Source organism: Oculina patagonica, chromosome 5 (assembly GCF_052425735.1).
Source record: "Oculina patagonica isolate OP01 chromosome 5, crgOcupat, whole genome shotgun sequence".
Classification (NCBI taxonomy): domain Eukaryota; kingdom Metazoa; phylum Cnidaria; class Anthozoa; order Scleractinia; family Oculinidae; genus Oculina; species Oculina patagonica.
Genome location: NC_135762.1, coordinates 29,620,842 through 29,634,235, shown reverse-complemented (window position 1 = coordinate 29,634,235; position 13,394 = coordinate 29,620,842). Strand labels below are relative to the sequence as shown.

The window sequence follows — 13,394 nt, the reverse complement described above, 5'->3', positions numbered from 1 at the left end:
TAAAATAAACTACGGCTGTCTTTGTAAGTGGAAATGGTTTGTTTTTCGACTTACTTTTGCATTGATCGAATGCAGTAGTTACGTATGGCATAATCATCCTGTGGTTTTGTGGATTAAGCAGCGACTATCCGGGCCAAGAGACATCACGAGACATCGTCAGTTACACGGGCTAAGTGGAGATAATTCCCTTGACAGTGAATGGAAGTTGCTGTTAGCTAGAGCAGATAACGCTTCTCTTTGTCTTTTTTTTTAATATATGGGCATCTTGTCATCCATCGTGCCCGGAATTTCTGCGTTTTCCGTGGCTAACAGAACAGCACAAATCAAGCAAGCGGCAAACGCGAGCCTCGCACACGCCCACGCGGGAAGCGTGCTTGTTTTGGCTGCTAAAACGTTTAACCGGACTACATTACTTACAGTGTGTTCACAGCTTCTCTATGTTTGGACAGGTTGTGTTCGCTCCTGTTTACAGATATTTTCAGGATTAAATATCGACAGAAGTTTGCAGGATCGCTATACCCGGGGGGGGGGGGATACCACAAAAAAGCCGATTTTATACGGGGATCCGGAGGCTCCGCCCCGAAGTCAAGCTTCTCTCGCTCCCCGACACCATCCCTTGCGTTTTGCGCTCCCGATTTTCTCACTTCTTTGCGTTGATAACTAGAAAGGCTGTGAACAGAATAGCCTGCGTGACTGGCGGAATTAGCGGGGAGTGAGATGAACGCGCGAGGCGAGAAAAATCGCCCTCCTCCCCAATTTCCTCACGGTTCCATCTCTCATAAACAAAGCACTCGCAGTCAGTCGCAAATCCCGCCAGCTAGGGACTAGGGCAACACTTTTGTCAAAAACTCTATCCCTAACCTTTATTCGTCCTTACCGTAATGATTCGATTTAGCGCCAGGGGCGCTTATTTACTTTTGGCACCTCAAGGGAGGGCGCTTATTCAAGACAGGAAACTAATTTGGGACAGGGCGCTTATTTATTTTTTTGAAAAACGACCAAATGTTCAAAACAAAACTTAAATAAATATTAAAATAACTAACAATAACAGAAAATGTGACAGTAATAAATTGTTTAAAATATTTGTTCATTTTAGCAGTAAATATGTACGGTACGGTACGGTAGATGTTCATACTAGTTATGCAACGCTTTCGAGTGGTATACTATGGAATATCCCACGAGTCACTTGTATTTTCTCGGTATACACACGAGCCTTTAGGCGAGTGTGTATACCAAGAAAATACAAGTGAAAAGTGGGATTTTCTATAGTATACCACGAGAAAGTGTTGTGTAACTATTTTATACCATGCCATAGAAAATACGCTTACAAAATTTCCTCGAGAATTAGATCGCAGCGCACGATGGGAAAGTTGAGTTGAATACCGTCGAATATACAACGGCTTTCCAGAATTCTGATTGGCTGTATTTTCTATTGCATGGTATAAATGAGTTTATCTATTCGATGCCGATGACTTCAGTAGGGGCAGTTATCCACAATAGGGGCGCTTATCAGAATAGGGGCGCTTATAAGAATGGGGTCGCTTATTAGAATGGGGGCGCTTATAAAAAATGAGGGCGCTTATTAGAATGGGGGCGCTTATAGTTGAATAGTTGTAGGACTGGTCAATCTTAAGTGCTCATTTTCGAGATGTTAGGGGCGGATGAGGTCCACCGAGGAAGTGTTTTTGGATCAAGAATCTCGAAAATGCCTTCTCCTTCATTTTGTGCTGATGTGTATTTTACAGCAACTAAACTATAAAATTTTATAGGAAGGAATTGCGCCAATTTTCACTCATTCCAAAATAAACCGTGTACTCGTCTTTTCCGGCGCATGCGATTTTGCGTATGTCGAAGGCTCCCAAATTTGCCCCCGCCAGGAAAACTAAATTTCTAACATAGTGTTTGATTTTGCTGGGCTATTTCTTGTGGCTATTGTGGAGTTTGCCCCCACAAACAAAAAACTCTAGGTACGGCCCTGTAAGGAACGTTACAAACTGCTTTCTATTTCATCTTGAAAGCGTTTCAGCCAGAATTTTTGTTATCGTACATTTTCAAAATACGAACAGGTCGAAAAAGTTGTAGGCCCGGGCCTACGGGCCTATTATTTGTTTAACATGTTTTGAATAAACGAGTGCTCCAATCGGAGAGTGTAGTGTTTGAAATACATGTAGCAACTAAGATTGACACCTCTATCAAGCCGAAGCGGTTACCGTTTAGACCATAAAAAAATGAAACACAACATTTTCCTCCCTTGGACACGACGATAAGTTAAATTTACTTACTGTTGATGACAATAAAATTTACATCATGTTTTATTTCGAAATGTAGTGATTTCAGTTTAATTTTCGTTATAATCACAATATGCGAAATTTTCGCTTATTTCCTTCCTCCGCTTACAAACTTATGTTGACTACAGACCGTCCGAAAATCCAAAAGCAAAACAATGTCACAGACAAGAAAATCACAATGAAAATCGAAAAGATGGGCAATACAATATATCAATAACTATTTCTCTTCAGTTGAATAACAATAGTTGACAAACCAGTCAAAGTGGACTTCGAAATTTTCGGCCCTTAAGCTTGATTAAGCTCTTCCAACAGACGAAGCCAAACCTATATAACCGTTCCTTAGTTCACAATGAAGCCACAGTTCCCACGTTAAAAAACAGAAAATTGCGGTAAATGTTTTTTTTTTTTCAACAGATGGAATCAGCAGTGAAAGTATTGTTATTTTGCACTACGAAGATTTCATACGGCACACTTGTTAATTTATAATGTCCGACGGTCTAAAAACTTTCTTCCGAGAAAATATGCTGCTCTCAAACAAAAAATTCATTCATGGAAGGAAATACTTGAGAAATGTTCAATTTGCGTGACAGATTGTTAATGTCGGGAAAAGGTCATGTTGCTTAAATATAAATTTGGAAACATTCGCTTTCATGCATGTTTGACAAATCAAAGAAACTTGCTTTTTGACATGTATTTGCTGTTTCTCAGTTTTTTTTTTTCTCAGTTTTTCGGCAAAAGACAAGTAAGTCTTGCAATTCATACCTGGAAACGCGAGGATTTAAATCTTGCATACAATCACACACGATCTCTTGAAAGTAGCCTGGCAGTATATCGAGGATTTGGTGACACGTCTGGCTGCAACATGACGCAGGCTATTTGAAAGCCGATCTTTTGAAATGAATGGCATGCTTGGAATTGTTTACAGCCAGCGTTATCCCCGTAGCACTTTTCACCTCACAAACAATCTACCGCATGAGTGTAGTTCAAACACTACACTAATAATAAATCTTGCATATAATCATGGTCAATCATACACGATCTCTTTAAAGTAGCCTGGCAGTAAGGATTTGGTGACACGTCTGGCTGCAACAACGCAGGCTATTTGAAAGCCGATCTTTTGAAATGAATGGTATGCTTGGAATTGTTTACAGCTAGCGTTATCCCGTTAGCACTTTTCACCTCCCAAACAATCTACCGCATTAGTGTAGTTCAAACACTACGCCAGTAAATAAAGCAGAGGTAGATCGATGACACGATTCGTTACACAACTGGAACCTTTAATAAGCCTGAGCGATCACAGAACAAGTTGACACGAACGACAACACGAGGACCGAGAAAGAAGGACGCTTCTACGCATGCCTATTACTAACGTACCGCTGACCGGTACTGGCGCAACTTCCTTTTCTTCTTCCCTCAAACTTTACAAATGTGTAGCGAGCTAACCTTAGAGCTACGTGCTAATTACAAACATGAACGGGTATTAAACTTGTAACAAAAACTATAAATTGTTCTATCTGCCTCTGTTTTTTTTTGTAGTTAGTTCGAGTCCAGAACAAAGTCATTGTAACGGGCTGGAGGACGTCGCACACGTGTGGATCTGCGGGGCGGGGGACTGGTTTCAGAGTCACTGGCGGGGGAGTCTGTTACTGGATTGGGGTGGTTGTCTTCGCAGGGCTCCTGTCCACCATCAGGAAGGCTGTCATGAGGAAAATCTTGAGTTGCAGGTGTTGAGATTGCACTCGGTATGACAGGCGGAGATGGCGGGGAACGCACTGGCTGTGCTGGTGGGGCTTCATCGGAGGACGAGTCTACATCATCGTTAAAAGCGGATGGTCGGTAGTCTGCTACTTCAGATGGGACCCGGTAGCAATCTGAGGTTTTCACCCGGTAAGATGTGCTTCGTAGCTGAGAGCCGACAAACTTTCTGATGTTGCAGAAATATCCGGTTACTTCTACAACCAAATAGCGATCGCGCGCTCTTGTCTTGTTGCGGTCTGAGTACAGGTAGACCAAGTCACCGACGGTGATGTGCTCGGCTGGACGGTTCTTTGCGATGGGGGCCTTAGCCTTCTCGCTGTGATGGTGGTTGGCAATACGTTGTTCGTGTTGCTGAACGATGAGGTTTTGGTCGTGCAGTGGTATCTGCTGGTTTGAGAATTGATCACGCTGTGTCCACATCTCCCTAGCAGAAAGGCCACGTGAGCGGATGCGTGCGTTAAGGGTGGCTGTTGCTACTGACAGGGTCACAGGGGACACAGGACCGCCTAGCGGGTCATATCGGAGTAACTCATTTTCAACCTCTTGAACGGCCCTCTCGGCGACAGGGTTCTTGTTACGATTCTTGGCATTTCCAATCTCTATGCTGATTCTGTGGTGTTTCAGTAGTAGGTCTTCTGTTAGTGCCTTGAACCCTGATGCGGGGTCAGTGCGTATGACGGCTGACGGGCCGTCTAGCGGACGCATTTGGACACAAAGGCGGATTAGGGCATCACGTAGTGTGTTGTGTCGCTCATCCTCTAGCAGAGTCGTGGCTGTGAAGGAGGTCACACACTCACGTAACACTAGTATGAGCTGTCTTGAGCGCTTGATAACATCTGCAGCGAACGATACGCCAACGGCGTCAGGCGGAGGGGAAGATGACTGCTCCTCTCGCATTTTCAGAGTTTGGCGCAAGGCAGCACATTGGTGGCAGGCTTGAGTCACACGGTCAATGGCCTTGTCTATGTCCAGGGCATACAGGTAGCGCTTTGTTACAGCTTTGAGTTGATGACTGGATGGGTGACCGAGTTGGATGTGTAAAGCGGTTAGGAGTCCCTCTAGTACTTGTCGGGGGACAATAATGCATTCGCGGGTTGGTGCGAGAGGCTCGTTGCGCTTAACAACAAGCAAGCCATCCTTCGCGATGGTTGCTACGTTGAGGTACCTCTTAACATCCCTCAAGTTCGTTAGCTTTTTCGAAGGACGTGTTCCCTGTTGTAGGTGTGCACGAGTGCGTCGTAAATCAGGGCATTCGGCCTGCGTAGTCAACCAGGCGGTGCGGCTGGTGAATGGGAGGTGCTTGGTGCCACGAAGTATGTCTTGAGTAGATGTGTGTCTGACAACTGATTCTTGGGTGAGTTTCGTAAATGCGCAGACCTGGCAGGCTTCATCTTCACACGGGGCAGCATTACGGCTGGAGAAATCTGACGGCAGTATTGCAGAGCCGGATACGTGTCTTACAGAGGCCTGATATCGGCTCACAGTAGACAGGAAGGTAGACACACGGGGGCTTGCTGAGAACTCTCCTCGGCAAAGTTTTTCATATGCCTGTACACATGGTTTGCTGTCGGTCAGTATGCAGGCCTTATGATGAGACTGTATCAGGTAAGGGCTGAAGTGTTTAGTGGCAACGGCGATAGCTAAAGCTTCCACCTCACATGGTAGCCACGCTGTCTGGGAGCCGCGTAGTTTGGCGCTGAAAAATCCTGCCACGCGTAGCTTGCCATCACGGGAGACATATAGGGTGGCGCCTATTCCAGGTTTCCGAACAGCTCCGTCTGTCACTATCCAGAGTTGGTCTGCAGGTCTGGGGAGGGAGATGGTGCGGGTATTGGATAGGGCTGTCTGGGCGTTGTGGAATGATGCAGTGAGGTCATCTGTCCACTGGATCGTTTCGTTAGATTCACGGCCAGCAACAGTGTCGTCAAGTTTTGCAAGGAGTGTAGAGCATCCAGGAATGACACGGGAGAGCACCTTGAAAGCTCCAATGAAGGACCGCATTCGGGCTACGGTGTCGGGTGCAGGGCATGAAGCAAGGGCGACGATGCGGTGTGGGCTGGCACTTAAGGTGCCACAGTTCCAAATCCAGCCTAGTATTGTTGTGGATTGTGGGTTGATGACGGTCTTTGATGCGGAAAGGCGGAGATCGCATTTGTTGAGGGCTTGTAAGACTTTCGTCCAGTTCTGCAGGAGTTCTTCTGGGGAGTTGCCGCCACAATACAGATCGTCAGCGATTTTAGCAACGATGCCTTCCTGCAACAGGTCACCGAGCACTCGGCTCATGAGCTCTTCGAGGGCGGTCTCTGAACCTGGCATGCCCATGGCAGACCGGGCATACACACGCACACCTCGGAATGGTGTGGCGACGCCGCAATATTTCATAGAGTCACGTGAGAGTGGAATCTGGTAGAATGCGCTGGTCAGGTCTGTCGCGACAATGTGTTTCCACTGGGCAATAAGGCGTAAGGTGGAGTCGACATCGGGCATAAGAGAGGGCTGAGGCTTGCTGTAGCGACCAACGTCAGCAAATGCAGTGACTAGGCGGTAACCACCATTGGCTTTCTTGATGAGGAAGGACGGGTTTAGGTACTCAACTGCAACGTTGATGTCTTCGAGGCGTCTAAAGACACCCAATGTTTCTAGTTCGTCAAACTTCTGTTGCAGCTCCAGTAGCTGGTGACGGGCATACTGTGGCAGACGGCCTTTCCGTTGGGGGGGTTCCACAGGGCCCATGTTTACCCTGGCTTCGAACGGACCTGCTGAGCCATTGTAACCTTTTATGTTTGGGTCAAAGACGTGGTCGTACTCGTCCAGGAGTGAGGTAAATTTGGCTCTGATATCGCGAGGAAGTAAGTTCTCTGGATCGAGACACACGTTTGAAGAGAGTTTCGTGCTGGTCTGAAGGATAGGTGGCCTGGGTTGCGGGGTTGCTTGCAGCTGTGCGTTGTCGTCGCGGGCTTCCGGTGCGTACACAGCGCGCACCTGGCAGAAGTGTTCATTTCTCTTGAGGAAATGTGGCTCGGGAGAAAGGTTGGGGATGCGTATCTTTCCGGCGACGCTGGAGATGATGGCCGGGCTTGGCCACAGTTGGGAAGCTGTTAGCTTTCTTACGCTCGGCGCATCGGTCCGCGGTTCCAGTGCATACACAGAGTCGCGAGGTGCATCACTCGGTAGATCAACTTCAATGAATTCTCCGGGCCAGATAGTTGTGGACGAGGAAGGGGAACGTAGCACTATGGCACAACGTGCGGCGGAGCTGACTACTGCAGGTTGGTGCGACCCATAGTGGTGGATGGACCCGTCTCCGAGGATTACTTGGCGCTTGGCTGGGCGTACTGCAATATCTTTAGTTTCCATGAAGGGGGTCCCTGCTAGTACATCTACGTCGAGATCTTCAACGACAAGGCCTTCGAATGTAAACGTCTGATCTTCCCGGGTGAACGATAAGCGTGTTTCACCGACCACGTGTAGGGGAGATGAGCCATCTGCTTTGTGGACGGATTGAGAACTGGGCGTCACGCGGCAGCCAAGACGTTGGACGACGGTGTGACGAATCATGTTTCCTGTGGCGCCACTGTCAATGGTTATGCGCACTGGGTGGTGTGCATGAAACATATCAAGGTACGGTGACTGGCGAGTCTGTATGCGGAAGACATGAGTGTTGGGACTAGGACCAGGGTCGTCAGTGTCGCTGTCTGGTTCGTCTGCATAGGGTCTGGTATCAGGATCAGCGGGGCCATCGAAGATGTCAGCGATTTGTCTGGCCTTAGCTATGTACCTGCGATCCTGTTCCGGAAGGAAACTGCACTCGCTAAGGAAATGGCCACTCTCTGGACGGTTAGCTTGTTTACATAGTGGGCAAGACTTGGATGGACGGTTGGGTCGTGTGCTCACCTTGTACTGAGATCGGTTGCCACTGGGTTTGCGATAACTACTAACCGCGGTGCGCATGATCTTAGCGTCGTTGGCGGTGCGTATCTCATCGAGTAGGGAAGTGAGGGCCTGAGATATTTCTGGCTTTATGGATGCTAGAGTTCGTGATCGTAATTCGGTGCCATATCTTTGTTTCACTAACTTAGGCAACTCAGGGTGGATTAATCTGAGCCAGGTCAGTACGATGAAATTTTCCAGTGTAGGAGTTAGTTCTTCATCCTCAGTGGTTACATCACCGTGGTGGGAAAGGCTGTTAGCGTGGAGTAAAGTGTCCTCCACGAAGGCCATTAGTCTCTGGAAGAGGTCTTCAGGCCGTTCGTCAGCTTCCAGATGAAGGTTTGCAAAATCGAGGAAGTGAGCTCCAGTGATTTGGAAGCCAAAATGCTCGCGAATCATGTTCCAAACAGACTGAATGGAGGTCGAATTCTTTAATAAGGTGCTCCTCGATATAACGGGGCAATAGTTGGCTATCTGCCCGAGCATTAGTTCCAAAAAATTAACTTTCTGGCGAGCTGTTTTACGTCTGGAAAGCGGTACTGTTTCTCCGTCATCGGTAAAACCGCGTAGGGGCTGGGCCCTAGTCTTCTTTGCCCAAGTGGCGCCGTCGGCGAGAAATGGAGCGAAGTTAGTGTCGAGTGACAGAGTATAAACCAGATTTTGCCTCCAATTCTCGAAGCTGTTGATCGTCTCGTTCTTCGAGAGGCTCCACTGTTTCGGAGCCCGTGTAGTGGTTCCCATGGTTGTGTACTGGCAGTACGATGGAATCGTGCTTGGACGACGAGAATGTTCGAAGTATCGACGTACCTGAGTGAAACGAGTAGCTTTGCCTTGAAATTATCGTCTAATGCGCCGATTTTTTGGCGTAAGTTCGAGGACGCTGCCACCACGCCAGTAAATAAAGCAGAGGTAGATCGATGACACGATTCGTTACACAACTGAACCTTTAATAAGCCTGAGCGATCACAGAACAAGTTGACACGAACGACAACACGAGGACCGAGAAAGAAGGACGCTTCTACGCATGCCTATTACTAACGTACCGCTGACCGGTACTGGCGCTACACTAAAAATCGAACGCGCGGGTTTCTTTTTCACACCTTGTAGGGCTCTGTCGCTGACAAATGCGAATGATGTGTAGAATGTGGCCAAATGTGAAAAAGGAAATAGGACCGTAAGACTGGAAATATATTTGAAGCTTATAAAGACATGGTTTCCTTTGATTTAGTTTTTAGACTTGAAATTAAAAGGATGAAGCAACGACAAAAATATAGTTAGCGACGCGAAGCGTGACTGATTACAGCTTTGTGTTACTGCCAAAATATTATCAGAATTAAAACGCTTATTAACCTGCTTATGGGGCCGATAGCTTAAGCAGCAAGATAATCAGTTCCTCATTGTTAAAAATGTATCCTTATAGACCTTTAGACGTGCATAGAAGGTTGTATGTGCACGCTATAATCACGTCCACATAAAAATGAATCCAACAGTGCGGATTTCATGTTTCCTTATTGCCTTTTATTTTAAAAAAATGACATTAATTTTGTGCATTTTCCGACTCAACACGACCTATGAAGGTAATAAATACTTCTTGGAAAGCAGAAGTGAGTCGAAGTGAGGTACAGAAGATAGTCACAACATTGATTTAAGTTTATAATCATTTTACTCTCAGATGTATTTAAAAAACATTGTAATTGTTTAACAGTGAAAGTCCTAATAAAAGGCTATCCTATTTTTTCGCAATCTAGAAAAGTGTAGTGTTACGACCTTTTAAGAAGTATCTTGTATGTGATATGTCGCTTTTTCAATTTTTACATTTTTAATTCCGCGCGTGACAGATGGAAGTAACGTAACGACGCGGGGGTCAATCCAAAAGTCAGTCCGATTTTTTCGCTCACGCATTTCTAAACAAATAATTCTCCTGGAAGTCGTCAATGTATCGATAAAAAACTGATAAGTTTGCAGCTAGGAGTGCATAGTTTACCATGTTTTCAAAATACGTCTAAAGGGAGCGATGAAAACCGGGAAATCGGCGCCGCTCAGATGTCAATTCGTGGATATCAATTTTCCTGTTGTCGAGTTTATTGATAAGTGGCCTTTGGTTTACGCACATGCAAGTTCATCATCACCGGATACATTTCGCCAAAAGACTCAGCAGGACACTGGAAGTTGAAGTGATATCGTCAGCAAATGCTCAGCAGCATAAACAAGGATAAGTAGCGGTAAGTCGTTCTTTCTTGTTGTGAAATGCATTTTAACCTTGTAATTTGCATAAAATCCAACTCGCTAATATGCCATGGCATTTTATTTTACTGACGGAGAACTATTTGATTCCCAGAGCTGAAACTTTTCTGGTGTAAAGACCAATAACAAAGGTTTCTAAACATGTAAATATTTTGACCAAATGATATATACCAGTGGCCATTTACAGTAGTCAAAGTTGGCCTTATTTTGTCCTTCGTCGGTGAGACACAAATGGCGATTGAATTAATACGCCGAGTTCAAAAGCTACAAATAACAATTTGAGAAAATTATTACACGGCTTTAAAGTGTAAGGGTAATATAATATTTGTGCCAAGTTTCGTTTTAATAGGATTGTTTTAACGCCTCTGCTGTTTTCACAAAGAAGTGTGAAAATTTGATTCTTCAAAGCGGCGAAAACGGCTATTGCATCCAAATTTCAAACACTTTTGAAATTTCACCCGTAAAATAAAACGCTGAAACTTAAAACTATTTTTCCTCGAATAAGTTCACCTAAAGCAATGTTTTGGCGAAATAAAAAAAAATCGATTTTTTGCGACTGTCTTTCAATTCTCCAAACTCTCCGAAAATAGCTCTTAAGTATATAGTAAGTGAACCGTAAGACCTAGTGGGACTACCTTTGTCTACATTACTGTTTAATATTTTGATTTTGTAATCTTTTGCTTCCAGAGGACGGATGGTGAGGCTTCCTCTTAAAAGGCCGACCATGTGTGCGACTGTAGACGATAAGCTTTTCTGCATCATAAAAATACTTTTGTTATACCCCCAACTGAAATGCAGTTTTCTTTTGGACGAAAGCGAATCACGAGACGCGCGTCAAAACTGTATAAATCCCTAGGACAAACAAAAACTCACTAACTCCCTAGGGCGACAACAGGTTGAACCTTGGACTCCCACGTGATCAGGACGTGCGGCTCGAAACCACAGTATGAACGCGAAGAAATTCAAAGTTGTTGATAAACGCTTATTATTCATCGTTTTTTTCGTACTCGGGAGTCAACAGTTGAAATATGAGTTTTTTTGTACATGCAAAAATTTCATTTGACTCGAAGAAGAATATATCTCAATGCAAATTTGAAAGCTCAAATTATCGCGCAGTGTTAACAATTTCAAAGAATAAATTCATGTCGTTTCCAGCCGACGGAGAATTTAGTGACGAATACAATAAAGACAACAAAGCGTTTAATTTCTGTTGGGGGGTATAACAAACACTTAATGACTGTCCCCACAGGAAACAGTGAGTTTTGTTTCCCCTCGACTGGCTTTGTTTGTCCAGCACTCTATCCAGTTTTGTTTACTAAATTGGTATTAAAAATAACGCGTGCCAATGTAACACCTAATCTCAAATGCTGCCCAGTTAAGCTAACTGTAAGCTGTAATTTATTACCAACCGAATCGTATATGCATCTCGGCTACTCTCGGTCCGAAACCGATAATCAAAGCGCCGTGGATTTTTAATTTACTAGTCCTCTTACTACAGCTACCTCCTCTCCTAACTAACACATCAGCATGTCTCCTAACTAACACATCTTACAGTAAAATCTAAGTATCCACATCTAGAAATTTCAACGTTTTCTTATTTTCTTATTTGGAATTTAAGAGTAATTGAAGCATGTTGTTCGCAGCTGGGCTTCCAAAACGCACGTTTCACAAGCTGTAATTTCAGTGATTAGTCATCCAAGTAGTAGCCGGCCGAAACATAAAGAGTTCTACCTTTCTCCCATCCGTAAAATCAGAAAAAACCAAAATTTATTTTGCATTGTGCACAAAATCCTTATAACTATCCTTATAGTTTTTTGCAAATGCTTCTGTTGCAAATGGTATTGCAAAAAATATTGCATAAAGTTTCATTGAGTTAATACTTATTTTCTGTTTTTTTTTTTTCCATTTCAGTACGCCTTAAACCTATATAACCTCGTCAAGGAATGGCACAAAAATCCGCAGCGGTCGTTTTCTTGCTGCCTGGCTTTGCTTCTCCTTCTAATCGACTTACAGGGAGAAGTTAGTGTTTTGGCAAAACGAATGTCATTAAAAGCCAGCTGGATACAGGAGAGTTTTCCGTGCCCACAATTCTTGCTGCTGTTAAAGACAGTGAGCTATTGATGTCACTCTCAAAGAAGGTGAACAAGGTGATGATAGTACAGAAGAGGTGCATCGCAGTTGTCAAGACGCCGAATACAGCAACAAAAGAAGTCATCAGGGGACACAAACAGAGCCATTTGCGATTGCTTGTATTCATGGTATATCGTGGTTCTTATACCTAATCGTAACTTTTTTGGTAAGCTTCGGCGGCATATCAGGCGATTTCCATAGTTTCTTTTTCTGTAGTTTTGGTCAAGCAGGAGAAATAATAATCATCTTATAACACATCGCGTTTTGAGCCATTTTTCTCCATCGGCTGTATCTCAATGCCCTGCTTCCTGGTGCGTGAATACTAATAACAGTAAGTGTCAGTAAAATCAAAGAAATCGTGGACACGGCCAAAAATTCGAATTTACTCATACCTTTTCAGTTTGTAGGGCTAGGTAAGTAACTAAACGATATGAACTTAGTTATTTTGAACTATCCAATACAAAGACAGAAATCCGCAAAAAAAACGATATTCGTACCGGAAGCTCATATTTCACTCGAAAGTTTGCCCTTTTCCGCTTCTCGCTACACAGACGTTAGCATCTCTTTCAAGTGTAACTGCATACATTGGTCCTTCCTTAGTAAAGATATGGTTATATTTTTTTTCTACGGTTCATCATGAACAAATTGAAGCCGGAGTAATTAGATGAACTTTTCTCATTTGAGGAAAAGTCGAAAATTAGCCTAGTCCAGCGAGACAAAAAACTGACCGGTAGAGTCTCAAATAATATGATATTTTACCCAGATAGAGTTCAGTCATTACTTTGTAGATGTTTTGCATGAACGATGATCAAATGTCCATAAAATCACACTTTTCTGTGCCACGTACGTCAGCACCTCATTGCGATTTACACTCTTTATTTTTGTTAAAAGAACACGAAAACTTTGGCTGAGTCTGAGGATGTTCTTATTTTAGCCCATACATTTTCTTAAATTTGGGGCAAATCTCAGCCTCAACGTTCTTATAAAAATGGTTCTTAAAAAAGAAAAAGAGTGTAAATCGGTTGAGTCGAAATACGTTTTATT

The 13,394-nt window shown here is 44.1% G+C and overlaps 2 protein-coding genes across 2 annotated transcripts in view; both read right to left on the bottom strand.

Moving 5' to 3' along the window:
* LOC144654277 (uncharacterized) overlaps positions 1 to 13,394 on the bottom strand; it is a 136,366-nt gene that overhangs the window by 57,144 nt on the left and 65,828 nt on the right. The window lies entirely within an intron of this gene.
* Positions 3,549 to 8,717, bottom strand: LOC144654483 (uncharacterized). Its single transcript, XM_078514638.1, has 2 exons — positions 7,580 to 8,717; positions 3,549 to 7,309 (listed from the first exon to the last, which is right to left on the bottom strand). The coding sequence occupies exons 1-2, from the start codon at positions 8,715 to 8,717 to the stop codon at positions 3,825 to 3,827; spliced, it is 4,623 nt and encodes a 1,540-aa protein (XP_078370764.1). The 3' UTR covers positions 3,549 to 3,824.

Coding starts and splice junctions, on each gene's coding strand:
- LOC144654483 (XM_078514638.1), bottom strand. CDS start 8,717: ATGGGAACCACTACACGGGCTCCGAAACAGTGGAGCCTCTCGAAGAAC. Junction 7,310..7,579: donor TCGTCACACCGTCGTCCAAC/GTCTTGGCTGCC, acceptor ACCAACCTGCAG/TAGTCAGCTCCGCCGCACGT.